Source organism: Thamnophis sirtalis, unplaced genomic scaffold (assembly GCF_051295495.1).
Source record: "Thamnophis sirtalis isolate CommonGarterSnake01/CBP01778 unplaced genomic scaffold, rThaSir2_p1.2 scaffold_5, whole genome shotgun sequence".
Lineage (NCBI taxonomy): Eukaryota > Metazoa > Chordata > Lepidosauria > Squamata > Natricidae > Thamnophis > Thamnophis sirtalis.
Window position 1 is genome coordinate 121,234,235 of NW_028261385.1, and position 27,188 is coordinate 121,261,422.

Sequence of the window (27,188 nt, forward strand, 5' to 3'; positions counted from 1 at the left end):
TCACAAATATTTTTGTACATGTAAAGTGTTTCAGTGGTCTCTGGCCTTTGGGTTTTGTACCCTTTGATGTACCTGGGCCATCATGTAGAATAGATCAGGCTGGAGTGTCTATTTCAGTGGTTCTATGCTGAACATTTCTAATAATCCTAATGTAATTCTCAATTTTGTTTTCTAATTGATTCCGTTCTTGTGTGTTGAATGCTGAAGAACTAAAAAGCTCAAGATCCAGAAATTATAGCCATTTCCTTGTTCCTTGGGTCTTATGGATAGTCTTCTAGATGCAGGTGGATTACATTTGCAATCATTCTTGCCCTTTCAAATTTCTTTGGATTTTGTGGTCCTATCCCTTACAAGTAATTTCAATATTCTTTCGAAATCTGACAAGAAAAAGGTTAATAAGCCTATTAGTATGTCCCTCTCTTTTTCCATAATTTATGCAGCAGAATTCTTTAGAGACATGACTAATTCAAATGAAGTTATAAAAATGTATTAGACATTTCTAAAAATAGGTGACTATTGTAAAAACATGTCTGGATTTCATTTATATTAATTAGGCAGCCAAAAATTCAGTCGAAGTTTATGTTTGCTGTTTCATCCAACCAATTATGTAAACATCTTTAATATTATAAATAATAAAAAAGCAGAAAAAACTCAGGAGTAGATATATGTGTTTAGGTAAATGACACATATCGTTTCTGTTTTTATGTTTTCTGACATTAGAAGTTTAATTTTTTGTTGAAATTATTTCCTAATAGTAAATGACTTTAAACGTTGCTTTATGAGTTCCTATACATTTAACTTGTTAATTTAAGTTTCTTTTTAAAAAAAATAGTTAAATTACTAATTGTTTTCAGCCAGTCACTTAGATTGTTTCTTTCTCAAACATGGAAATATATGCAAATAATTCTGCTTACTTTAGATATAGCATAAAGTAGATTTTAGAAAGATATGATATAGTGTGTACATTATAAATCACTGCATTGCAACAAGGCAAAAATATATGCTTTGGAATGTATAGGAGCACATACAATGACCTTTTCAAATCATTATGATTTGAAATCATGATTTTCAAATCATTAAAGCTGCTTCATCTTTTTTTCAATTAATTGAACTGTTCCTGGCTAGCATCACATAAAGTTGCCTGAATAGCCACTTCACTTTGCTGGATTGCTATGTAATTTCACTATCAACATCCTTCCCACTCACTCTCTCTGCTAGAAGGAAGTTCTAGAGTAATACTATAATAGTCAAAAGGATAATTGAGTAAAAACCGGTAAAATCCACCTTTGTACAATAATGAAATGATGGGATGCTGCTGTAATAGTCTAAAGTCAGGCAGAAAAACCAACCATCCAGGGTTTTTTCCAAAACACATTCATCAGATGTATGTCTTGTAATTATATAATTTATATATTTGTATACATGCTTGATATTTTATTAATACTAATTTTATGTTGGTAAAAAGATACTATAATATTATTTTCCCCTATGGAAAAGTTGGCTTTTATGCCATGTTGTGGTAGTGAATTTTACATTAAACATGTAATATGGATGATTCTGTTTATTAGCTTTATTTTACTGAAAATCATAAGTATTTTCATATTTATTTATGAAAATCATAAGTAAATAATGACTTACATCATTATTTGTTATTCTTTCTTAAAACTATTTATTCTTCTGCAAACTTCACTGGTAATTTTGTCTATCACTTTAGTGAGATGGCTGGCTATATAAATTTGATTAATAAATAAATGAGTTGTTCCCTATCTAAGACTATACTAAAGTTTTTTCAACCCAGGCACACTTTCTGATTTTAAATCAGTAGAAAATACAGAGAACCTTAAGTTTTTAGTAGGGCATGGTCTCATATGCCAAATAATAATTTAATAAATAAACGTCCTCTTTTCAATTCTTTCAGAGTAGTGCTAAATTCAAGTTCTGCAAATCAGCCACCTGATTTTCTGAAATCTAATTAGAAACTATGTAATTTTCTGCAAATAATGAATTTATTACAATTTACTGCATATAACATTTATTAAAATGGGGTGGCTACTATATGAACACTAACAACCTCTCACAAATTTGGTGGAATATCTACAAATTCTGTAATTCATTCATTCGCCTAAAATTGATTATGAGCCTTCACAGAGATAGGTCAGTTATCTACTATGCACATATGCACTGTGCCCTTTAGTTTCTTTCCGTTTAAGGACCCGTTTCTGTGGTAATAAAGGTATACGACGATATCATCTAAGCAAAGCATCTAATACCATTTGGTTTCCATGCCACTCGTAGAACAAATTATGTGTGGAGAACAAAATTTTCCCACATTTTCTTCCATCCCCATCAGCCATCACTGAGAATGGGAAAGGCATTGAAGCATCTGGAATATGAGTTAGAGGACTAGGTATGAAAGGAGGAATCAGCAATTCCACTATATTGGGTGGAACAATTTTCTGTTTGCATACAATCCCCTTGCTATCAAAGCCTGGGTCCTGAGGAGTTTCTTAACATTACATATACAAGGTGCATAGTAAGCAAAATATTAAGTGATCACTGTTCTAGGCCTCATATGAAATAATTTATCTAAGTCTTCATTTTTTGTGTAATGGCATTTCAAGAGAAGAAAGTTGGAAACTGGTAGACATTTTTTTTAAATCTTTGGAAGATTGTAAATCACTTAGGAAAATAGTTACATACATTTCAATTTAAAAGATTTAAAATATATTGTATTCTCATTCCCCAGCTTGTCTTGACAGATTTATGATCACATAATGTGTAGAGAAATTACTGTGCTCACTTATTTATGCAACAAGCTATTCCTGCCTCTACATGTTGCTGTTTTTTCTTGAATTAGCTACTCAAATGAATATTTGTAAATTTGCTGCAACACTTCCTTCCACCTTTGCATCAGCAATCTAGTCAATCTGGGTCAAGATATACTTAGTTTAACTTTAGCAGACTTAAGAAAGTCTGGTCTTTTCTGTGATTATGTTACATTCGTCATTATTTCCTTACTTACTTCCTTGTATTTTTAAAGGGAAATAATAGCAGATAAGATACATACTATTACTTGATTTAGCCTAGCATTTTTAAATGCTTATTTTCTATTTCTGATTAAATAGCAGATTACTGATTATTAAAATAATTAATTTACGTGTTTTTAAAGCACTGTTCTCATGAATCAGCAAAAGAAGTGATATGTATTTCACTCCTGTTTTTGTCAGAGATTGCACCACAAATGTCTTCACAAGACTTCAGTGAACTAAAGCCTTCTTAATCAATGAATAAAAACAATAGTTTTGGTCATGAAATTGACCAAAAGGAGTAAAGCAGTTTGAAAGAATGTTAACTCCCACATTCTGGGTTGCTGAACAGTATTATAGAATTAATTTTAGTGCAACCTTTATTGAATATGAATTCAAGGAACAAAGCTTCCCAAATAATTTAGAATTCTCTGGAAAGTACTATTAAATGAAGCATTACCTTATCACTAAGATGGAACTGTGATTTTCAATATGAAATAAGTGTATCATGCTTCCTAATTAAGAAGACTGTAAACTGGATGTAAAGAAATTAAAATGTTAATTTTAAAGTTTGATAACAGTACAGTAATAAATAAGTAAACAGTCAGGAAAATGCCCTCACTAGGAAAACCATAAATCAAAGCCAAAAAAAATCTTTTTGCACAGCACTTCATTGAAGAACTTGCAGTAAAGTAATCATTGTTCAAATGAAAAAAAATATTTTTATAATAACAGCAATACTATTACCTAAGTCTCATATTTTAGCTCAGGATAACTGGCTGTTAAATTATACTGTAAAGTTGATCATCTGATTCGCTATTTATGTTGAAATCTCCATCAAAATATTTTTGGAGGGGGGGGGGAAATCAAGCATTTCAAATGCAATTGTTTTTAGTATAAAGGATTTCAGGGACTTTTTCCAAAATGGACCGTGAGACCATTTGATGAAATAATTCAAGTATAATTACGATTAAAGAGAGAAAATGCTTTCTGTAAGATAGTTAACCAGGTGAGGTTAGGAAAGATAAGATGAATTCCAGCCTTTTTCAGGCAATCAGTGGCAATCTTCATTTCAAACTACATTGTAAAGTGCTTTTTTTCTGAGATTAAGTATTGTAGCAGAAGCAGAAACTACCTTTTTCCCCTAACTGTGCCAGAATACAACCTCTTTTTCTTTTTGTACTAACAAGACTGCTTTACCACTACAGCCCACTCTAAGTAATTAAATCAATTCTTTGTACTTACCATATTCTCCTCTAGTGACGGTACTAGATCTGATTATATGCTTCATGCATATTCAGAGAACGGCACTGACAGCTCTTTAATGAGCTCTTACTTAATCAGTATGAACAATGTTCATCTTGTTCTCTCCCCCCCCACCCTCATACATTAGAGCAAGGAACAGTTAGGAGGGGAAAAAATGAAACATCCAGCATTCATTTGAAAAATATATTGTACTTTGAAAAGTGTCTAAGCTGGGGAAGTTGCATTCTGCCCTTTAAAAGTCTGATGGACAAATTGGATTACTAGTATTGGATTAAATAACAAATGGTTAGAGGAGAAATGAGAGAGCTCGCTGTGATCACAGGCTTTTAATATTTTTTTCCTATTTATAGAGCTGAAGGGGTCTTTAACCAGTTATTAAAGTCAGGATTAATTTGTAATGGTCCAACTTGCTAGTTTAAAAGGATGGGAGGTGTCCTGTTTTATATAGGAACATAAACAAAATTGTAATGTAGATGCTATGTTGCAAAAACTACAAGGAATCAGCATGTTTTATATTTAAGGGCTGTTTTATACATTGCAATCATTTCATCTCATGTAACAATAACGAGTTTGCAATCAAATGTCAAATCAATTGCAATATGTTTTGTTCATAATCTCAATACTAAATGTAATGGTGAATCTTCAAAAGCAACATAGGCACCATTCTTATTTATGAGTGTTTTATAGAATGATCTAAATAGGCTTTTTACCCTGCCAAACAAACAAACAAACAAACAAACAAACAAAAACTTGATTGATTTCTATCTAGGTTCACAGAAATAAATTCCAAACAATTTTTGCTGGAAAAGCCTGTCATTTATTGAGAAGCTGCAAAAGAAGCTGCAAAGAATCGGTTTAAATTATATCATTGTTATGCAGATCTATTTGCCAAGTTCTGTGCATACGTTCAGTGTATAATCTCCTTAAATTTGAGTTTAAAAATATCTTTAACCATGCAGAACTACAATATTTTGGGGAAAATAATTGAAAACCATGGCCAATGAAACTTAACTGCTCTTAATATTGCGCGCATGTGTCATTTCAGTGATCAAAAAGGCCTTCGTCAGAGCCACAATTGGCCTTTTTCCAAATGCCAAGGTTTTTTTCAGCTTTTTCTTTTTATTCTTTCTTCTTTTGTTGTTACCCAAAAGGATTTGTGCCTATTACAACCTGTATCACATGACCAGTGTCAGGGCATCATATGGTCATAGACAAACAGAAAAAGCAGTGAATCTGAAAAGCAACTGAAATTGTTATTAAAAAGCCACAGTAGTTTCTTTAAAATGTTCATATTTTACACCATGTAAACACTGGAATTTATCTGAAGCTGTAGTTTGATGCTGCCTTAGCTCTTGACATTAAATGTTTGCCCTTTCCTAATGTAATAGCTTTTAGTATTACACAATGATACCTGAAGGAGAAACGGTCCCAATTTGCACTCCTGATCCAAGGTGTAGGATATTTGTTAAACATCTGTATCTGTAAACCAAACATCTGGATATCTGTAAAAAATAACAGTAAAAATCTCAGGATATGGATGTATAGCACACATAAAGATCCTTTTACAAATTCTGCTTCTGTGATTTGAATAATTCAATATGTGCATCCATATAAGCTTCTGAAGACCTAGCAGTGATCCTGAGAATGCTGTTGCAGGAACTGGAAGGTATCCTGTGTTACAGTGCAGCAGACTGTGCTCCATTTCCTGTGACATTGTACAAGAATACCAACCAGCTTGCCTTTAGCTGCACTTCACAGAGCATGGAGACATTGTATTCCCCTGCTTTTTTTTCTGCTACATTTTATTCATTCCATATAGCGGCATGGAACGAGAGTGAGATCCCAGTCAAGGGAAGTTATATTGGCAAGCAACAATAAGGAAATATCTTTTTCTCCTGCCTAAATACAGAAACTCCTGTGAACAAGCTAGAAGTTCTTGGCATAGTCTCATATAAAAACATGCTAATTAGTTATATTATTCTAAAGTAGGGATGTCGAACACGTGATGACACATTGTCGTCATGTGATGTATCGCAACTTTTCCCCGCTTTGCTAAAATGGGAGTGGACATGGCCAGTATGTGAGGCCGTGAGTTTGACACCCTGGTCTAAAGCAAAACCATTCATTTGAATGTCTTTCACCATTTCCCTTCTTCTTCTAATAGTGCACTCTCATCCCCAGTGTCATTAACTTATCCTTCCACTTCCATCTTTAAACTGTACTCTCCCTACTTCTGGTTGAGTTTGCTCTACCAATATTTCTCTTCTCCAGCACAAAATAAATGTTCCCTCCATTGGCTTCTTTCCATCTAAATCAGGGGTGTCAAATTCAAGGCCCATGGCCCACATCCAGCCTGCAGGGTGCTTAGATCTGGCCCACAGGGCCATCCTGGAAATAGAAAAGGACCAGCTCGTGGTGCCTCTGCTAGCGTCTCCTCCCCATGGCCCAGTGACGTGTGGTGAGCTTCATGGCCGGTGAGGCAAGCGTGAAAGCCCCGCTGAAGCCCCGTGCCGCATCCACCATAGAGCGGGACCGGGACCTGCTCTATGGCGGATGCGGCACCAGGACTTTAAAGCGCTGCCGCCAGGGCCCTGCCACCACCCGGGACGTGGCGGCAGGGCTTTTAGTGGCGGCAGGGCTCCGGCAGCAGGACTTTAAAGTCCCGGTGCTGCATCTGCCATAGAGCAAGACCCAGTCCCGCTCTATGGCAGACGGCGCCGGGACTTTAAAGCCCTGCCGCCGGGGCCTGAGCGGCCATGATTCCCCCCTCCCCAGCCAGCCAGCCCACCCAGCCCATTCCTCCCCCGGTGCGGCGAGCTCCAGCAGGCTGGACACGGGTGCAAGGGGCCTGGCAAAAGAAAGCAAGCACCAGCCCACCACCGCTGTGTCCAACAGACCAGGCGTCTCGCGTTTATGGTGGACATAAATGTGAGATGCCTGGCCTATTGGACACAGTGGCGAGAATGTCCCTGCCGCGCTCCGCCGCCTCACCCCCCGCCTCCTCCGACCCCACCGCTGTGAAGAAACACACACACACACACACACACATTTCTCACAATAAAAAATTACAAATTAAATTACAATAATTTTCAATCCCTCTCCCCTCCGTCCGATCCACATACCTTTTCCAGCTGTGGATTTCAACTCTCCTTTTGTCCGCCCGCCATGATGAAAATGTAAAAAATTAAATAAAAAAGCAACTTACTTAGGCAAGGCATGATTTGCTGTTCCCAGATCAGGAGGCGGGAGAATCACGTGCCTCCTTTGCATAAGAAATTTTTCACCTTTTAACCCTTGCTTAACTCTGAGCAAGGGTTAAAAGGTGAAAAATTCCTTATGCAAAGGAGGCCCATAGTTCTCTCACCTCCCCCTACAGTTAGCACTAAGCAGACTCAGAGTCACTGTGACTCTGGAGTCTGGCAGCAACTACCTTAGCCTTTTTAATTATTTTAAAATTTCTTTTCTTTTCTTTTCCTCATGACTCTGCCGAGGCCCCGCATCCCCTGCCTCCCCTGACTGCACGTCCCTGCCATGGCCCATTTTTGGCTTGGATGGCTTCCTGTAGCACTGTCCCCTGTTCGGCCTGTTACAAGCCAAAATGGAGCCTCCGTGGGCTGGATTTGGCCCTCCCTACCCCATTTCCCATGGATTTACTTTACTTACTTTTCTAAGAACTCCAGAAGAGGATGACCCACATGGCAGAGGAGCCTAAGTCTTTTATTCAGAAGCCCGTGAAGCTGTAAGAAGGTGAGATGTAAGGAAAACAGCTTTCCCCATCTGAATAAAAGACTTTGGTTTCTCTGCCATGAGGGCCTGTGATGAGCAGTCTCCTGCTTTCTACTTCCTCAAATGAGTTCAAATGAGCAGCTTCAGGGGTTGGAGCGTGGCAGCCAATCAATAAGGGGCTTGCCGTTCAGCCTGACAAAGGAAGCAACTTCCTCATTGATTGACTACTGCTGCTGCCTTAATCCCTGAAGCAGGAGGCTGCTGTGGCCCAGTCCAGGCCTAGGAAAAGCAGGCCCAGTTTGTAGAGACCTGGTTGGGCAGGATGGGGGGAAGCAATTGTGGGGACCCTAGAAGAGCATGAGATATCTCAGTGGATTGGGGGAGGCCTTTGATGGCCTGCTGCAGCATTAGCCTTGCATGCTCTTCCCCACTCTGAGATACCTTATGTGCATTCGATTAACAAATACATTGGGGAAAGCTAGGAGTGATCACGTTCATTTAACATGATTCTATCATACAAATCCTCGGGTTACGAATATAATTGGCAGGCTCTATTACATTCGTAACTTGAGAATTACCTGTATAATGAGAATAAGGGAGGGTCTCAGAAAAGTCCTGCCTTAGCATTTGGCCACCACAGCAGTGGTGGGTTGCAGGCGGTACGCCCTGGTACGGGCATACTGGAGCCTGCCTGGAACACTGGATACCGTTCCGGTATGGTACTCCAGAGGATCCCGCCCGCCCGAGCTCCTTACCTGTCCTTTAAAGCCTTTGGCGCTTATGCGCATGTGCATGGCGCATAGAGAACCTGCGCGCCACTCCACCAAGTAGCTGGAGCATCATGGACACTTGTGGAGGCATCGCTGGAAGGTACGACTCATGAGCGTGCTGCACATGTTCATGTGGAGGACGCCGGGGCCCGTTGCAACCGTACTGGTTGCAACGGGATCCAGAACCCACCACTGCACCACAGGTTCCCCCCCACAAGTCCCGTGTCACACCCATCATGGCCATGCCCACCATGGCCATACCCCCTGGGCATGCCCCAGCCCAAGCCCTCCAAGATCATACACAACTTTGATGCGACCTTCAATGAAATTGAGCTTGATAGTTCTGATCTAGACATTCCACTATCTCACCAATTCTGTTAAAAACATTCATTTCCAATTCGTCCTTTCTAGCTGCTGGCTAATTCCCTCTCTGTTCTTTGGCTCTAAAGTTTAGGTATCCCAGTGGTACTGCTACAATTGTTTTCTCTTTGCCAGTGCCACTTTTCGTTGGTCTTTTTCTAGTCTCGCTTCCATCCCTTCTACTGTATTAAAACTCTTCACAATATCCCTGGTTACCTCCTCAGTTTAATATCTTAGAAAGTCTGCTTGGTCTTCATTCTTCCTGATGTCTTACAATTAATTCCTTTCTCTTGTGATTTTATCATCCGATAGCTTTTCTCTTTCTAACTATTTAACCATTTTCAGTGTTACTGTGAGAGAGTTAAACTTTACAGCTGCTTTCCCTCTCATTGTTGGAAGGGAATTCTGATTGTTACTCTGATTTTGCTGAATCTCATTGTTTTCCTGCCAAAGTAGCACACAGACCTACCCTTTTTCAACTTTCTCCTACCACCAATTCTCTCTTGGGTTTTTTATTTAAATCACCATTCAAAACTCAGAATATTCAATACCAAGCAATATTCTCTCAAACATTTATTTTATCCTCTATTAATACCAATCATTCTTCTTATTGCCAAGACCATGAATCTTATCTAACTTCTTCCTCCCTCTTTTTCTTTCTTGTTTTGTTCTCATTTTCAATCCATAGGAAAGTCGGTCTGATGGCCCAAGAACTGTCATATCTATCTAGCTATTTCATGTCAATTCCTGTGCCTAGGGAATACTTTCTAAAACACTTGGTTATATTATCCTTAACAGATGGCACGTATGTTGTAGAAGGTCTCATTTTCTCTGAGACAAGATGGGTGAAATGGACTTCATATTCTGTTATATTTAGCCTTGCTTCTATTGCCTTTCCATTCTTCTGTTGTCAAATTTCAGAACGTGTATCCTTCCAATGCAATAATCTGCCACCTTATGCTGTATAAAATGCAGTGCAAGCTGATGGCATCGTGTCCTTACTGTGAATTGCCATTTAGTCTTTCCCTATTTATTTGTGAACTAGGAACTCCTCAGTCAGAAATTTCACAGGTTTTGTTCCATAAGGAAAGGGAGAGCGTGAAATATTCAGTAATAATAATTTGTATTTGTGTATTTATTTCTTTATTTGTTTCCTATAGCTCCTATTTCAACAAGTGATTCTGGGTGGCATACATCTTAGAACACTAAAACAATTTAAAGAGTACAGCATAAATATATATGGCACCAAGTAAAACTGTTATTATGGATGCTAATACATTTTCCTTTATTGGGATGTTAATACAGTCAGGAAACTTGGGAAAAGTGTGCTACAAGCCCAATTCTTGCTGCTGGTATTTCTGTATTGTTAACCAGGAAATTACTCACTCCTGACATTATTATAGAAAGAAAAAGAAAGCCTTCTTTCCAGTCCTTTCTAACAACTTGAAACCCTTTTTGTCCAAAGCAATTATCATGGTGTCTGCATGTGTCTGTGTTTGTGTTTAAACTCAATGAAGCCTTATTCAAGTGGATGGCACCATGTAGTCTCCCTACTCTTCCATCACACAGGACTGAAAATATATGACAGGCCTGGTTTCTTCTTCTTGCTTACGGTCCACCATTGCTGTCTTGACGTTCTTGTTTGGGTCCTTTGTTTCTTGTGTTTTTCCCATTTCTAGATCCAAATATTTGAAGTGCATTGAAGGGGAGCAATAATATGCATGAGTGCATGTGTGTAACATAGTCAAATGGCCCTATTACTGTAAGGGTGATGTAATGATTTTGGGACAATTTATAAGCATCAATAATATTTGCATTAAATGTGAAAGGCGGTAGAGACATTGGTAAAGAAAAAGAGAAAGTACCTAGACTTTCTAATAGCTTTTGATCACAACCATAACCATAATTTTCTCCACATGTATTTTAAATTTAGCATAAATGTTTAAGGAAAAAATCCATCATTTAATGCCTGGTTATGGGAATGGCAGTTATTACCATAAATGAGGGGCTGAAAGCAGCAAGCTCTAGACACCTATGGTTTTTACTGCTAATCTGCTAATAAGAAAATAGCTTTATTACTATTCCAGAGTAGCAAAGGCTAATCTGCTACACCTGTTATAGTCAGTCTTCAAAGTTTGGTGCAATCGCAATTCAAAAAGCTGAATGAATTCTCTGGCTGATCCAGAGAAATTATCAACATTTACAAAAATGCAGTCATAATTACCACAATTCATATATGAGTTTCAGACATTCATAACCATGTCTTTGTTTTCTGAACAGAAACTCCCAACACCCACTTTTTATTAAATTGAACTCTTTTATTTGTTTTGAAAGTTTATAATTAATTTACCAGAGAATCAATAATGTTTTTAACTGAATGAAAAAGAAAAGTCTTTTTAACATTGGGCCAGTTTACCTCCGCTTTCTTTTGTACTTTCATCTTTGTGCAAAATGACAGTGCATGTACAGCATGGCATCACAATTTTCTTCATGCATCTTGTTAGAGCTTTGATTTACAGTATTGTATAAATGAAGTATCATAAATTATTGCATAATACTGCATTTCCTCACAGTCAAGAGAAATCTGATGATGGTACATCTGAAATGTTAACTTGTAGGTATCTAGTTTAAAAACATCTGATAAATCAACTTTTAACATTGATGTTAATATTTTAACTAAGAGTTTGAGCTAAAGCTCTCCATTTTAACTCATTAGTTTTAGACAAACTACTCTGATCAGGACCATAATCTCAAGTTCAGTGTGTAGATAATAATGTTAGTTTATACATAGCATGCTGTCCAGTGGAGGAGATAAATTGTGGCAGAGGTGCTTTGTTTTTAATCATTATTTTATTTTGGCGTTCAGTGTTCACAGCGGGCAGGGCATAATGCAGAGATATCATGCTGAGAGCCAGATGTTGCACAGTTTTCCTGAGGGTGAATTGGGATGCAGGATAAAAAATGATAAGAGATCATTCTTCAATTATTTGACAATTTACAACTGAATTTCGATAGTAAAATCTCTAAGAAGTCAAGAAGTCACAGGAAACAGTTTGTGAGCTGCATGTTGTCCACTATTGACAGAACTCACTGGGATTTGGTTTCATTTCTGCTATTTCACTTGATTTTTAAAGCCTTTGAATACAAATACAGCATATAAGATTTATGTGTCTTGTGTCTTGTTGAAAATAACTGTATTCTTAATTTGAAAAAGAGCCAGAATCAATAAAGGGACTTATGCTGCTTATGTCAGTTAGCATTAAAAGTCCTTACTGATTCCTTACTGTCTCCATTCTAGAAATCCCTCATATTATACATTATAATAAAAATACCTATGAGAAATAATAATCTAAGTAAAATGGTAATATTTTTGGTTTTAAAAAGTAACTCATCTTTTTATTTTCACCACCCTCTCTATTTCATTTGAGGTAGCAAACTAAAAAAACCTTAATCACAGGAAGATAGAGGTGCTCTGACAATTAAAAGTCTGTTGAAAGGTTAACCTAATATCAGGGCTCCAAGTAACACCCCCAACGAAAGAAGACTCCAAAGCTTGACATTCCTCAAAGTTCCGTTTATCAGCCCTGGAAGCCATCTCTTTCATTGGAGCTTCAGGGCTGCCACCTATATTGTATTGTATGTCCTTGCAAAGCTCACATTTTGAGAATGTTCCCAGTATACTCAGATTCATACCATGGAAAAATTCCAGGAATTATCTCTGAACCTTGGGTCAACCAAGCCTAACACATAAATTCTCCTTTCTAGAGATGTCCTGGGTAACTGTGATAGCAAGTGCTCCAGCAATATTCCATTTGGAGATCTGTAATAAATTCTGCAAAATATATTGACAAAGGCCATTCTAAAAAAAAATGTGACATATTTCAGTGGCTTTATAGGCCACTGGGATATAGTTTAACTGCTGACTATGATCAATGACAGCATTCCATGCACCTTCGGCATTTAGTCATGCCGGCCACATGACCACAGAGACATCTTCAGACAGCTTTGGCTCTTCGTCTTAGAAACGGAGATGAGCATCGCCCTCTAGAGTTAGGAACGACTAGCACATATGTGTGAGGGGAACTTTACCTTTATGATCAGTGAACCAATATGACAAACTGTTTGGAAATCCACACTCTCTTATAATACACCTATTCAATTTTAATATCTTTGGAAGATGGTTCTTTTGTAATCAGAGGATAATTTTGGTGCTATACAGTAATTCAGATTCAAAGGGAAAAAAGGTGCTTTGGGTATACGTGCTATAGGTACATGTTTAACCCTCTTGGCAAATGATCTCTTCCATTGGAAAAGCGGAAGGAAAACATGTGATCCCAGGAAAAGGAATATGTGCTTCACAGAGCTATGGGCACAAGCTACTTGAGCACCTCCAAAGCACCATTTCCCCTTCTAATCCACAGCCCTTCCAATCTGAAAAGAAAGCAAGAGAAGAACCTGTCAATAATTGTTTGAAATTCCTTGTCAATGGAAGTCAGGCTAGGGTTTTTTTTATTCTCTTGATAGGTTTTTATAATACAGTGGTTGAAATAGGCTTTATAAACAAGTAAAGTTTATATTTTAGATTTTCTTGTTCCCAAGTATTTTTTGATGTTCTAAAATATTTTAATTAATTCTTTTTAGATTTTAATAATATGTCTGAAATTGAATTTGCTTTAGCTAGCTATTAATTTATTGTTGTTTTCCAACTATACTTTCAATAGAACTGATTGAAAAGACTATATATTAAATGCCTCAGCTAATAGACTGTGTTGTTTCTTGGTGTCATATAATATATGTGGGTGTACATGTATAATTTTTTATTCATTTATTTATATTTTGTCATGTTTATGTAGTGTATATTGGAGTCGGTGACCCTTTCAGAGCTGTATGCAATGAAATTTCATTTTAATGTAAACCGATTAGTGTACATTTAAAGTGACAATACACTTGTTCTAAGTCTAAGGAAATTTGAACTTTTTCCCCTGCATAATAGTGTTTTGCAGTCTGGATAAGCCAAATAATATTGAGGGCAGCTTTGGACACTGCTGTCAAAAGGAAACTTAAGCTGAAATGAATATTACTGAGCTCTTTGGATCCCGTACATGGATTTTTTTTAATGAGGCTGGAAACTCTGTGCTAAATAAAAATTATGTTTAGACTTATCACTGACTCTTTAAAATATAAATCAAAGTACTCTGTTTTAATAGGAAGAAATACTGAAGAAGAAGAAGCTATGATGCAAGAATGGTTCATGTTAGTCAATAAGAAAAATGCCTTGATAAGAAGAATGAATCAACTTTCTCTTCTGTAAGTATGTCTTGATTTGTGAATTACAATGCAAAATTTTTATGCTTCCTTTTAGAATACTTTAGAGCAGCAGTTCTCAACCTGTGAGGTCATCACAGGGGATCCACAAAGGCTTGAAAAAATGTTATGATTTAAATCTTGAGTTAAGTCTTGGAGGTCCTAGTTTATGGTCTGTGGCCCAAAAGGTATTTAAAGGGGTCAGCGAGCGTGGTTACCTCATAGCTGCTGCTGCATTGCAATATATTTGGGGAGGGCTTATTTTGGGGGGAGGGCTTATTTTAGCACATCTGCTCAAAAGCCCGATTGGGGAGGTCTTATTTTCAGAGAAACGGGGGTACTTCTGTAAACATAGTAGCAGGACCTCTAACTCACATAGACATTAGTTCTTTCATGTCAGTCATTCTTTGCATTTCCTGTTAAGAATGGACTTGATTTGCCCTTCTAGGACCAGTGGACAAATTAGAATGTTTTGATCTTAAGACTGTTATTCTTTCCTGGGTTTGTTAGTGCTGTAGTCTACTTAAAAATAATAACGTCAGGTAAAATATATATGAAAAGTAAAAGATATTTCAAAATACCTATTTTGTGAGCAAAAACAATAGTACCATTTTTGTGAGGATTTTCTAAAACTAAAATGGAAAAAATAGAACATAATAGATTTATATTCAAATGTATGCTGATCAAAAATAATGCCAATCTGTGCAAATTTAGTTTCACCACTGAACTGAATGCCAAAATTCTTTCCACCACCTATAAATTGGAAGACAAATGTATTTCAGATTATAATATTGGAAAAAGATATACAGAGCATATGAGTATATTTTGGTATGGAACTGTCTAAATATAATTTATGCTAATTGCTAGGTCTGACAATCAGACAATGTGAACTATTTAGATGAAGCAATTTCAAATATTGGTTGAAGTAAGGAAGAAGGGAAGCATAAGTGATTTGCATTGTCTGCATTCTTTGCAATGCCCATTTTACCTACCCATAGGCAGATACAGAAATTCCCACTACAGGCAGCGAAGGAAGTATGGGTAAGGGGTATAAACAGTTTCAACATTATAAATAACACAGACAAGACCTTAACCCTGGTTCAGGACATTTGTGCATCTAATTTAGTATTGCATGTTCTGATTGGAAGTTGTTCTTTAAAATCTCTGGGTTATGGTATTATCTGGTCTCTAAACTTGACTAAGCCAGAGTTTCCTGGTATAAAGTGGGCTCACGCATCTAATACAAATCCTAAAGTGCTATAGGAGGAGAGGCCTTGGAAAGAACACATGATGTTAATATGGGTTCCCAACTTCATGAATCATGGTTTATAAATCTTGAACCGTCTTCCAAACTGGATGGTTTCCAAGCATCAAATGCCACTGTCATCCAATACTTCTTAAACAAAAGCATTAAGCCAAGAGCAGAGCGTGGAAGATCATTTTACAGGACTACAGGTGAAGCTATTTATTAAAGGAAATGAAGGTGAAACTATTTTGTCAGATGAATGATAAAAATGAAAAAAAAATGAAGGGCAGGCCTTGTTTGAAAATACACAAGACCCTTTCAGAAAATAACTCAACTCTGGAAGGATGATTTTGAGGATACACATTCCATCATTTTTTCTGTGGAAGACATACAAAACTGAATGTCTTTCCATGAAGCAACAATTGCTATTAGTCTTGATGGTAGCCCTGGCCACTACTGTACAGCTGTTCTCTATCCTCTTCAGTGTATTGCTTGCTAGTCTTCCAGAAGGTTATTTTTTTAAATGATGGATGCTGAACTCTGCAAACTCCAGAATTTCCACCTCTGATACCCAGATCACAGGAGCTATAGTAGCAATCTGTGGCTGCTTCATATTCAGGGTTCTCTTGCAATCTTGATGTACTCTGCTACAAAAAAGGTTGCACCAAGCACATATAGAGCTCTTAGACAAACAAGTTGCATTTAAGCCAGGATTATTTAGGTTGACCTTTCATTGGAGCCATAATTGTTCCCTCCATCTGCTTATTAGCTAATTTTATTTATAATTATAATGGAATGATTTGACCCTTTCTTTAGTCCTCTTAGTTTGGTGGTTAGTTTTAAATGGAAGAATTTAAAAAGACTGATTTAATAATATTTTCCTAAGTAGAATTGATGGAATAAAGCAATCTGAAGTCAGCTGACCTCTTTCTCCCATGCATGATGTTTATGAATGGACATATTTTTACCCAGAATCAATGAAAACCAGAAGAACAACTGCATGCTATATATGTAATGGTGTGCATTTAATAGCCCTCAAAAGAAGTGTCCTTCTCAAAAACACCCACAGGCAGCAGACTGATCCTTAAACTCCATGTAGATTTATTGACCAACTCCCTCTCCTAAAGTCCCAAATGCAAACAGATTCTTTTTCTACCTTTTAACTTTTTGTTAAAAGTTCACTGCTGAGAGCAGTGAAGTCAAGGCATCGACTCCAAGTTAACATGCTACATAGAAGGGCCTTCTGGAGCAAATGAAAATTGTGGTCCAAGTAGCAAAAGCTTGTCTCAAAATTTTCAAAAATAAAATTTTAAAATATTTACAAATTGAGGAGAAATGTAAATGAAGCATTTTCAAGTTGCTGAAGTGCAGTACATTGTAGAAAGTACTGTTGACAGTACTTCCCAATGAATGTTGCAATTTAATATAAGGAGCGTTTGGAAGCACTGATCCTATCTGAATAAGGTTTTATTCTTACATATCATTTGTATAGAGTAGCTTAATCCTAGAGAAAAAGTCAGCTTAGAGTCCTAAAAATCAATCAAAATTAAAGGTTCTTTTAAGCATTTAATGATTTAGTAATTAACATATTGATGAACTTCTACAATTTGCCTAGGGAAAAGGAACATGATTTAGAAAGGCGGTACGAGCTACTGAACAGGGAACTAAGAGCCATGCTTGCTATTGAAGGTAAGAAATGCTTAAAAGATACATTTTTAGTCATTGTTGAAAACTTGAATCTGATGGACAATATATACAGGAAGCCCAGAAAAATGTAGAACTCTCAATACACCTTATTAAAATGAAATTGAATTCATGATAATTTGGATGGCATTTATTTCAATACATAGCTCTATTTTTGCTTCGGTACAAAATAAAGAAAAAGTATGTTTCATTATTTTCATAAGGTAAACATTTTAGGTAGGCCCAATCAATCTTCAGTAGAAATATGCTTTTGTTAAATTAATACCTCATTGGGCAAAAGAACCATCTTTTGGATGTATTTTCTTCATTCTCTATAGCTTCCTAAAAGGCTAGTCACCTCATCTAAATGGAAACTTCTGAATAGATTGACATAGGGCTATATTGTACAATTACCTGCTCTTCCTGATATTTTAAATTACTGTATAGTAATCCAGAGGATGATTTATAATAAAAATAAACATCAAGATAGATTAAAGTAACTTTACTTTATTAGTTATTTAAATACATCCCAGTTGTTATTGTTTTTAATAAAGCTGTCATTACTTGTATCTTTCAGCCTCAAATTCTGTCTTTACAGTTCAAAGATGTTTACTTAAAAGTTAATCCTTTGGGCTCTGTAAAATGTGTAAGATGGACCTTTTGTCTAATCAATTTAAATTGATTTTGCTATTCTGTATTGACCTCCTAACCCTTTGACTGTCCATGGTAATTTCGTTCTTCACCTGATAAGGTACCGGATCCATAATAAATCAATTCTAATTAGTTTAGAGGCTTTGCTGAAAGCATGAGTTTGCAGGGGAAAGCCATGAAGTGCCAGGTAGCTTTCTTAATCCACCTCTTTGTGTTTTCTTAACCAGAGTTGAAAATAATAGAACTTCTGAATAAAATCTACATCCAGAACATGTTCATCACAATGTAAAAAGGGACCCGACAGCTATAAATATACTCTAAAAGAAAATTTTGAGGCCAGTAATCTAGAAAGTATTGTTTTATAGACCACTGTACTTTAAGGCTTTAAGTAATTGCAAGAAGTAGCAATGTGTTGTTTTTTAACAATATTATGAAGCATGCTTTAAGAATAAAACTGGGTCAGAAACCTTATAGTCTTCCATACATACACACCCCATTATAATGATTTTAATAGCAATTGTCATGTCTCCTCTTTCAGTGGACTTTTTAAATTGGATAGCATTTATCAATCATTTCCTAGCAACTAAATTTTATTTAGAAATTTAGCAATTACAAACAGAACAGTTTCAAGCAGTGGAGCAAGAAAAATTACACTTCTGACTATTTATCTTTACTGTGTCCAGGAAATTAAGAATTTAAATCTAGAATAGATCTGAGAGTGGGCACAGGGAGAAAAAAGTCTTGTTGAACAAGCAAAAATCTATTTGTGAGACATTTGTTTTTTACAATGACTCATATCATCACCCATATTGTGAGCGTAACCCAAGGCAGTGCATAAAGCAGTAAAAATAATAAAACCCCTGAAACAAGCTGAATAAAAATCAACAAAAATTAAATCAAAATGTGTGGTACTGTTTTAATACATCCATTTTACATGACTCTAGCTTCATTCTACCCTATCACTTGTGGTAACAGCCAACTGGTTTTTGGAAGACAAGGAGCCCAGGTGACCTGCTTGGATCTCTGGGGAAAGGTTATTCCCCAAGGCAGAGACAGGTACAGAGAAAGGTGTACTTCCACAGGTTCTATTAGATGACAACATTTAGGGGAAGGGAGCTGGAACATACCAACCAGAATCAAAGATTACATATCATTGGGTCCAGGAGGTCCAAAACTTCAGAATGACGCTGTCTTGCTAGGGTTGAATTGAAGATGGTTCCTTCCCATCCAAACATCTTTACATCTTCTTGGCTCTGGGCCAGCATTTGAGGATTTTGCCCTCAAGTTACCCCACTCTATTTCATTCTGAATATACATATTGGGGAGTCTATCAATACTCTGTTAACACAATTATAATGCGTTGTGACACATCAAATGGCACAGCCAGTTGTTCATTCAAAACCAGGAGTTACTTGAAGCGCTTACTTGGTTTTGAGTGATATTCCAGGGGCCATGCTCCACAAAATTGATAAAAATGTGATAGCAATTATATCCATTAAATTGCATTTATATGATTTCCTTCTATTAACTAATGTAATTACTAAATGCATTTATTTCTAAATACACAAACGTACTTGCACATACATACAATGACTCCCCTCTCTTAATACACATAGACATACCCACACATAACAATACCTTACTCTTTTTTTAAATTTCTCAGTTGATTGTTCCTTGCATGCCATGTAGCTATACACTTGTCATCAACTCATCCTAAAGAATCCTCATAGTATCTCCTTCATACTGTGAAAATATTAACTTCTATTGGTTTTCTCACAGTGGTGTACAGGCAAATCTTTGGAGGCAAAGTTCTCCTGCAACCAGAGCCTTTGGGGATCTTCTGTCAGTGGGAACCAGGAGAACAAATCAAAAGCAATGTCTGCCCATCTCCGAATGTCTCCTAGCAATCATGAACATCAAGAAATGGTTCTTGATCTGTTAATCAACTGACCCAAGATATTTTTTAATTAACAAATCCCTTATTCGAGAGTGCTTCCTCTTTTTTTCTGGCACAAGTGTCTGTCTTGCCATTTCTTATTTTTTTCACTCTCTTCTTCCTGGAAAAATGAGCAATTGTGAATAGACAAATGAAAAGTAGACTTGCTTGGCCAGGAAAGCAGTAAATCAAGACAGCAACATCTGAGCACCACTTCAGTGAACCTTCACATTAAAAAAAAAAAAGTAAAGGCTAATGGAAAGAAAGTCACCATTGTCCACATACAGTGGACAAGACAGCTAAAAATGCAATAGCTGACCAGAAGAAAAATGTTATTATTTGGTTTGTTTCCTTCTTTGTGTGATAAGGAAATTAGTTGTATATGCATGGCACTTAACGTCTAGCTGGGTAGAACAGTGGCCAGTTCCTGATCTATTCCATTCAACGGAGGAAACTGTGCAAAACCTTACTGTATGACCAGCATGAGTTATATATTATTTTGTGTCACTGCAGGATGATAGTGTGGGGATGGGTTAACAAAGTTTGTCAACAGCTTTTCAGGAGGCTCTGGAGACAATACCAAAATTTTGGGCCACACACCCTGCAGCTGTGATTTGTAAAACTCTATTAAGTATGGATCCAAGCCTTAAAACAAGCAAAAGTGTAGATTATGATGCTTTGCAAATAGAAATTTTAAATAATCCTATAACCTTATTTCCATCAAAAGTGTTGGCCTTGTGTGTATAGCCAATGCTTGCATATTTGCAGCCTGTCCTGCAGTGGTTTTAGTATTTCCCAGCTGGAGAGCAAATTTCAGAAGGTGATACTAGGAGATGCTGTTTGACGTCCCATCGTTTGAATATGCAGTTTCACAGAGTTCAGCATTGTCCTAACATGCTATTTAACATGAAATTGTTGAGGAGTTTAATCGTGACATATTTAGAGTTGTACAAATAACAGGGATATAAATGGTTTAATATATATCTATATAACACCATATAATCTATTTGCAGTTATGTACTTAAATGCAGATGCTGCTCATTCCCATCCTGAGACATTTAACTTTATAAAAGATTTTGTGAGCTTTGCTTTCAAGTTGTGTATTGCTCCAAAGCTCTCATTATCAAGCTGTGGAGCAGACACTTTTCAGAGTTGCACTTAGTTCCTACGAACCTCACCTTTAAGAAAGGGATCCGCAACCTGACCTTTTAACTTGTAGTCTTACTAGTAATGTAACAGCTTTGTAGAGATCTTACCTTTTGGAACAGAATAAAATTACACTACATGGGTAAGAAGGGCTGGAGCTCCAAATAAGTTGCCAGGTTGTTCATATGTGCTTTCATGAAACATGAAGGAGGTTCATAATTACTGTGGAATCAAATTGTCTCATTGACACTAGCTGAGTATTGAGAATCTTCATTGATGCATGGTCTTTTTGGTTCAAATGTAATATCTTCTTGGAAAAGATTTATGTTCCTGTTTTGCACACCCTAGGGGAGAGGTGGGGGCACAGTTTTCCATCCAAGAAATGGATCTTCGTTAGAATGTTCTACATTTATTCTTGGCTTCAAGTTTGAAGTGTGTGCACTTCTTAAAGGATTTGTGCATAGGTTCACTATTTTTGTAGTTATGATTTATATGATAAGCTTTTTATATTTAAAATCAATAGGTAATCCTGTGGAGGAGCTTATCCTCTAAAACCCCATTTGTAAATCTATTTAAGTTTTGTTACATAGTTCTGGCCACAGTACTCCATAGATTGATTAGCTTCAGCAGTAGAATTCTATCAAATGGATGATGATGATGATGATGATGATGATGATGATGATGATGATGATGATGATGATGATGATGATGATGGAGGAGGAGGAGGAAACTCTTTCAGGATTGTCAGTTGACTGATATTAAAGCTAAGACTTTAACTAGAGTCACTCAATATGCTGTTTACAAAACTCATGTTAATTTTAATCAAAACTGTATTATTTTATAGTGTCAACCTTGAAAGTTTCTTTTTTTAATAGTAAAGCATAGATCATTTTCATTCTGATGTTTTTCTTCCAGAATGCTTGTAATGGTCTTTTTATAAAAATACAAAGATATAAACATCAGTAAAACAAATACATCTCTGTGCTGTAATTGTCATGAATGTATATTAAAAATAAAGATCCTTAAAAATTGAACATCACATACAAATACTTAATATAAGGTTATAGTTGATGAGTCTAGATAGACAACCATTTATAGTACAAAGAGATAGAGTGAAAGGTTTGTAATTATTGTTAATATTGCAGTCAATCCTATGAGGAAGATGGTCGTTTCCTAGGTAGGCAGGCAGGCAGATGATAAATGATTAATAGTGTGTGAGAGAGAGGGGGGGAGGGAGGGAGGGAGGGAGAGAGAGAACCCAAAGGGTTGTAGCCATGTCAGGAATAAGAATAATGATACCAAGAACCCAAAGGGTTAAAGAAACACAGATTATTTGGGTTGCAGTCCTTCACCCATTTACTTAAGAGTAGATCTGATTGGATTTATTTGGGACACGAGAGTTCACATGTATAGAATTGCAGTGTTAATCCTAACAAACGTTTTTGCTTTTTACTCCCTTTAAACAACTTACATTTATAAGATATAACCAATTATCGTTAATTTCAAAGGCAGTTTTCTTTGTGACATGGGAGGGAATTTAGCTGCTGTTTTGAAGCAACATATTTTTTTATTGTTAAGAATCTATCTTGGCCAATAGTGCCAAATTTGCTGTTGTCAGAAAAGAGAGGGGGGGGGACACCTGTACCTGGAGTGAGTTTACTTGAAATTAGTAGAAGTTTTTCTATATAATTGCAATGAGGAGTAACTGAAATGTATGTACAAAGAAGGTACAGGTGGTTGCTTAAGCAGGTTGTTCAAAAATGTTTTCACCTAAGACTGCAGGACGTATAATTTTGGATATCTGATTATTAACCCACAGCATGATCAGCAAAATTAACATGTCCATTATTTACTTCGATCAGAATATTTCACACTGTAAATAAAATTATATTTAGTACCTTAATGAAACTGTGGTACTTATCCAATAAAGAAATCTTTGCTTAAATTGATTTTACATAGAAAACGAATTCCGGAAATCTGTGCTTTCATTTTGAACAGTATTTTGGATAATAGAGTTTGGACATTCTTTCAGTCTAGAGATAGTAGTTGTTCCAGCCTTACTTTCCAGCTTCGAATGTAGGAATTGAGATGTAACATTTTCACAAAGTTATGCATAGAGGTTATTTCCCCTCCATTCAATTATGTCCAGTTCTCAAAGACTACTTGGAAAAATCCCTTCAATTTTCTTAGCAAGGTTTTTCAGAAATGGTTGGCTATTGCTTCCCCCAAGAGCTGAGAGAGAGCAACTGGCCCAAGGTCACCCAGTTGACTTTGTGCCTAAGGTGGGACTAAAACTCACAGTCTCCCAATTACTAGCCTGATCCCTGAAACGTTATTCCAAACAGGCTTTGTATCTGTATAGGTTAGAAATATGTTTTTCTTAAATTAAAATGCAGGTGTTGGCTATTGCTGAATAATAGGAGAATCTGTCATTTTTAAAAGGTAAAATTGGGTTGGTTTCCTCCCTTCTCAGTGAAATATCTAAATAAAATAGTTAGTTTCTGCTTCTCTGCATGACCATGCATTCCCCTTATGTCTATTAGTATGCATATGCTAATTATGCATATTGGGAAAGCAATTTAAAGGTCCACACATTCCTGGTTTTTTTATTGCCATTCTAAGCTTTATTGGATGAATCTGCATCTAATTTTTAATTTGTAAATACAAAACCAAATTCACTCTGGCACCACTTGCTTTCATAAAGCTTCTGAACAGTTTTCTGCCTTGAATAAATTTTGCTTTCCAGGGGGGGTCAGGGGGATTTGAACCAGCACATTCTTGTGTGGTTTGTGAAGATTCACATGGTAACCGTTGGGGTGCATTGTTAGGTTTATCTGAATAAGCACCAGCCATGTGAGGCTTAACATGATTGCTCAGGGCAATGGACAGGGAAGAGAGAAATCCAAAAGACGTCTAGTACCTTTCCTCTGCTTTTGGGGGGAAAGTTGATAGATAGCAACACTACATGAGTCAGAAGCTGTGGAGGGTTTTCTGTGTTGTTGTTGTTGTTGATTTTAAAAAAGGTGGGTGTCCTGTTTCCCTCCTGCTTCTCATTTGTTCCTCTATCTCTCTCATCATCTCCTTCTCCTTCTCTTCATTGTTTATCTTCCTAATGAGGGAGGCGGGACAGGGTGGTAGTTGAGTGACAGATACAGGCCCTTGCTGTCTGGCCTCTAGAGCAGTTTGTTTGGTATGCTCCAGTGTTAAAACTGCCCTTTTTAATGAAACATTGATACTGTTTGTCTTATAAGAAGAGATATCAGCAAAGAGACCTGACTAAATATGAGAGGATCTCATTCCTTCTATGACCTCTTGAAAAATAAAGCAAACCTGAACAATGGAAGAAAAAGATATAAATTCTTACATATACAAGTTGTCTTCTTGTGGCTATTAACAAACCTGGAAATTATGTGAACTTAAGATTCATCTTATTAGAAAAAAAACTATCAATTAATCTGTATTGTTATGGGGGAATTGAGTAATATTATTTAATAGATATATTTGATTTTATAGGAGAATCAACTAGTTGTTGATCAACTAATTGTTGATTCTCGTTTTAAAGTTATTCCGAGGTGCCTAGTGAGTGATCAGTGTGAGGTATTTTCAATTGCTAAGATATAGCAAAGGGGAGGAAAGGAAAATTATAATCAATTTGTAAGAGAAAGGAAATTGCATTGTGATAAAGTTTTATTGTTTTGCAGTTTTCAATCTGTATCTTTTTCTGGTTCAGAAACAAAATCTCTAATACACTGAAAGGGAATGGAAGTTATTTAGGAAAAGCTGTAATAAAAATGAGATCATAAACATCAATAATAATAATATAATCTTTTGCATATCTTCTCTTAAATACGATTTGTTGAGTAAAATGTTTTTTCTCAAATACATGAATATAGGAAAACCACAACCCCCAAATCACACACACACACCAAAAAAACTTACTTCATTTTATACATGTTTATGTTACTGACTAGTATTTCTCAGAAATTTTCCATAGGTTTTGTTTAATAATGCTGAAAAATATTGGATCTGCTAAAGTCAAATTAGATTTCTTGTAGTTATATAGATCCATAGGAAAGTGAAATAATCCATTATGGGTCTCTACAAAGGACATGGCTCTGTTATAGAAACCAGAGCAGTGACACTGATTTGTTAATATCATAAATATATTAAGCTCTCAAAGATCACATTTCTGAATTTCTTCTCTTTTCAGACTGGCAAAAGACTGAAGCTCAGAAGAGGCGGGAGCAACTTTTGCTAGATGAACTTGTTATTCTCGTTAATAAGCGTGATGCACTGGTCAGAGATTTAGATGCCCAAGAAAAACAGTACGTTTCATATTTTTATGAACTCCAGTAATAAAATCAAGTGTTCCTTGACGGTATTTAAGTTTTATATTCAAGAAAATAACCTTCAGGAAAAGGTCAGTCACTCGGCATTGAAGCAATTAAATCTCCTTAGGTCCTGCATTTTGGTAAAGTGATCTGCTACTACTTCTTACCTATGGAAACAGATGGTGTAACCTGGTCCCTGAAGTGACTGCTGCCTAAACTCCTTATCTGTGCATGACTCCTATATTGAAATGTAAAGCAGAATTTTGTTAGGAAAACTACTGACAATTGTATTTGATTTTTTAGGGCTGAAGAAGAAGATGAGCATTTGGAAAGGACTCTTGAACAAAACAAAGGAAAAATGGCCAAGAAAGAAGAGAAATGTATCCTTCAATGACTAGCTTTCACGGCCCAAGATACTGTCACTTTTTGTAACTTCAGCCTTCTTACATTTTGGACATATGCCAACAACAAGACTAGAAAAACTAAATCACAAAAAGGCCTCTTAAAATTTCAGAATTTTCCATTTGACCGAATCAACTTTATCTTAAATTGATTTCTGATTCTCTTCCCCTTTTCATTCAAGCAATGGGGTTTCAGAATTAGCGTTCCACCAGGATTTTTTTTGTGGGTTTAATTATCTTAAATAAGTTTGCTCCCAAATGTTTAAGCAGCCATCCAGTTGTGTAAGAAGGGAGAAAACCTTAGTGTTATGTTTTTAGTTTAAAAAACTTGCAAATACATTGTTCTATGTAGACGCATAGCAGAGAAAGAAGGAAACATATGCTCAATTGTTTCCTCTAGTTCTGCCATATGTAATATTAAATATGCTATCAACCATTTTATTGTTAGATCATATTCATACCATTTCTTTCAATGTGTTATATTTACATGCGTTTTTCAGCTGCAGTTTTACATTTTCATTGTAAGTACAATTATAAAATTTAAAGCTTTCTTATGTTCTCGGAGAGCAGTTCTTTTTAATCAATCTTTCAAGAACCTTGCAACTTAACAAAAGTGATTTTAAAGATAAGGCTAACTGAAGTATGATCAGTTTACAGAAAATTCTTCTTTTGAGGCTACCCCGTTTTTATTAATTATTTATTTACCTGTTAGTTTAGTTCCCTTTTCTTGATCTTGTGCTGCACCTCTGCACTCTGGTTCTACAGTGCTGTTAATATTTATTCTGTATCCATCAGGGGTCTGTCTTGCCATTGTTTGCAAAATCTTGCAAGTAAATATATCCTTCTCTAGCATCATGCTCATTTTTGTGGAAATGGTTATGTTTATTTATTACAATACCAAGTTATGTATAATTTTTCAATAAAAGCTGGATCTTTCTTATCAAAGCTGGGCTGGGCTGTTTTTTTTATACATTTCAAATCCAGGTATTTCTCTAGGACCTTATGGTGGCGTAATTGTCAACCTAAAACACACACACAAAAATCCCCCCCTCAATCTTTTTGGGTTTGAGAAATTGGAACTAATTGGGAGAGCATTAATCTCTTTTTTATTTGTAATCATTATATATGACTTATTTATTGTTTAATATTTAGAATTATTTTACAAATGTATTACACAAAGATTGGGCACTCATCTGTCCCTGTAAATTTATGTAAATTACAATAATTTGTTAGGCTACAATAATTTGCTTTTATTCGTTGAAAATAAATACAGCTGAATTCTGTGAAGCAAACTGCTTAGAAATTGCTGATGTGTGATATACGTGTATCGAAAGTTCTTTTT

At 36.2% G+C, this 27,188-nt stretch overlaps 1 protein-coding gene across 4 annotated transcripts in view; it reads left to right on the forward strand.

The window, feature by feature from the left end:
• Window positions 1–26,791, forward strand: part of EHBP1 (EH domain binding protein 1) — a 255,492-nt gene extending 228,701 nt beyond the window's left edge. For all 4 annotated transcript variants that reach the window (XM_087716798.1, XM_014064362.2, XM_087716799.1 and 1 more), the window contains 4 exons: window positions 14,356–14,455; window positions 17,314–17,387; window positions 25,325–25,439; window positions 25,749–26,791. In XM_087716798.1, coding sequence (XP_087572924.1) covers window positions 14,356–14,455; window positions 17,314–17,387; window positions 25,325–25,439; window positions 25,749–25,839 — 380 coding nt within the window. In that variant the 3' untranslated portion in view covers window positions 25,840–26,791. The remainder of the gene's footprint in view (window positions 1–14,355; window positions 14,456–17,313; window positions 17,388–25,324; window positions 25,440–25,748) is intronic.
• The last annotated feature ends 397 nt before the right edge of the window (window positions 26,792–27,188 follow it).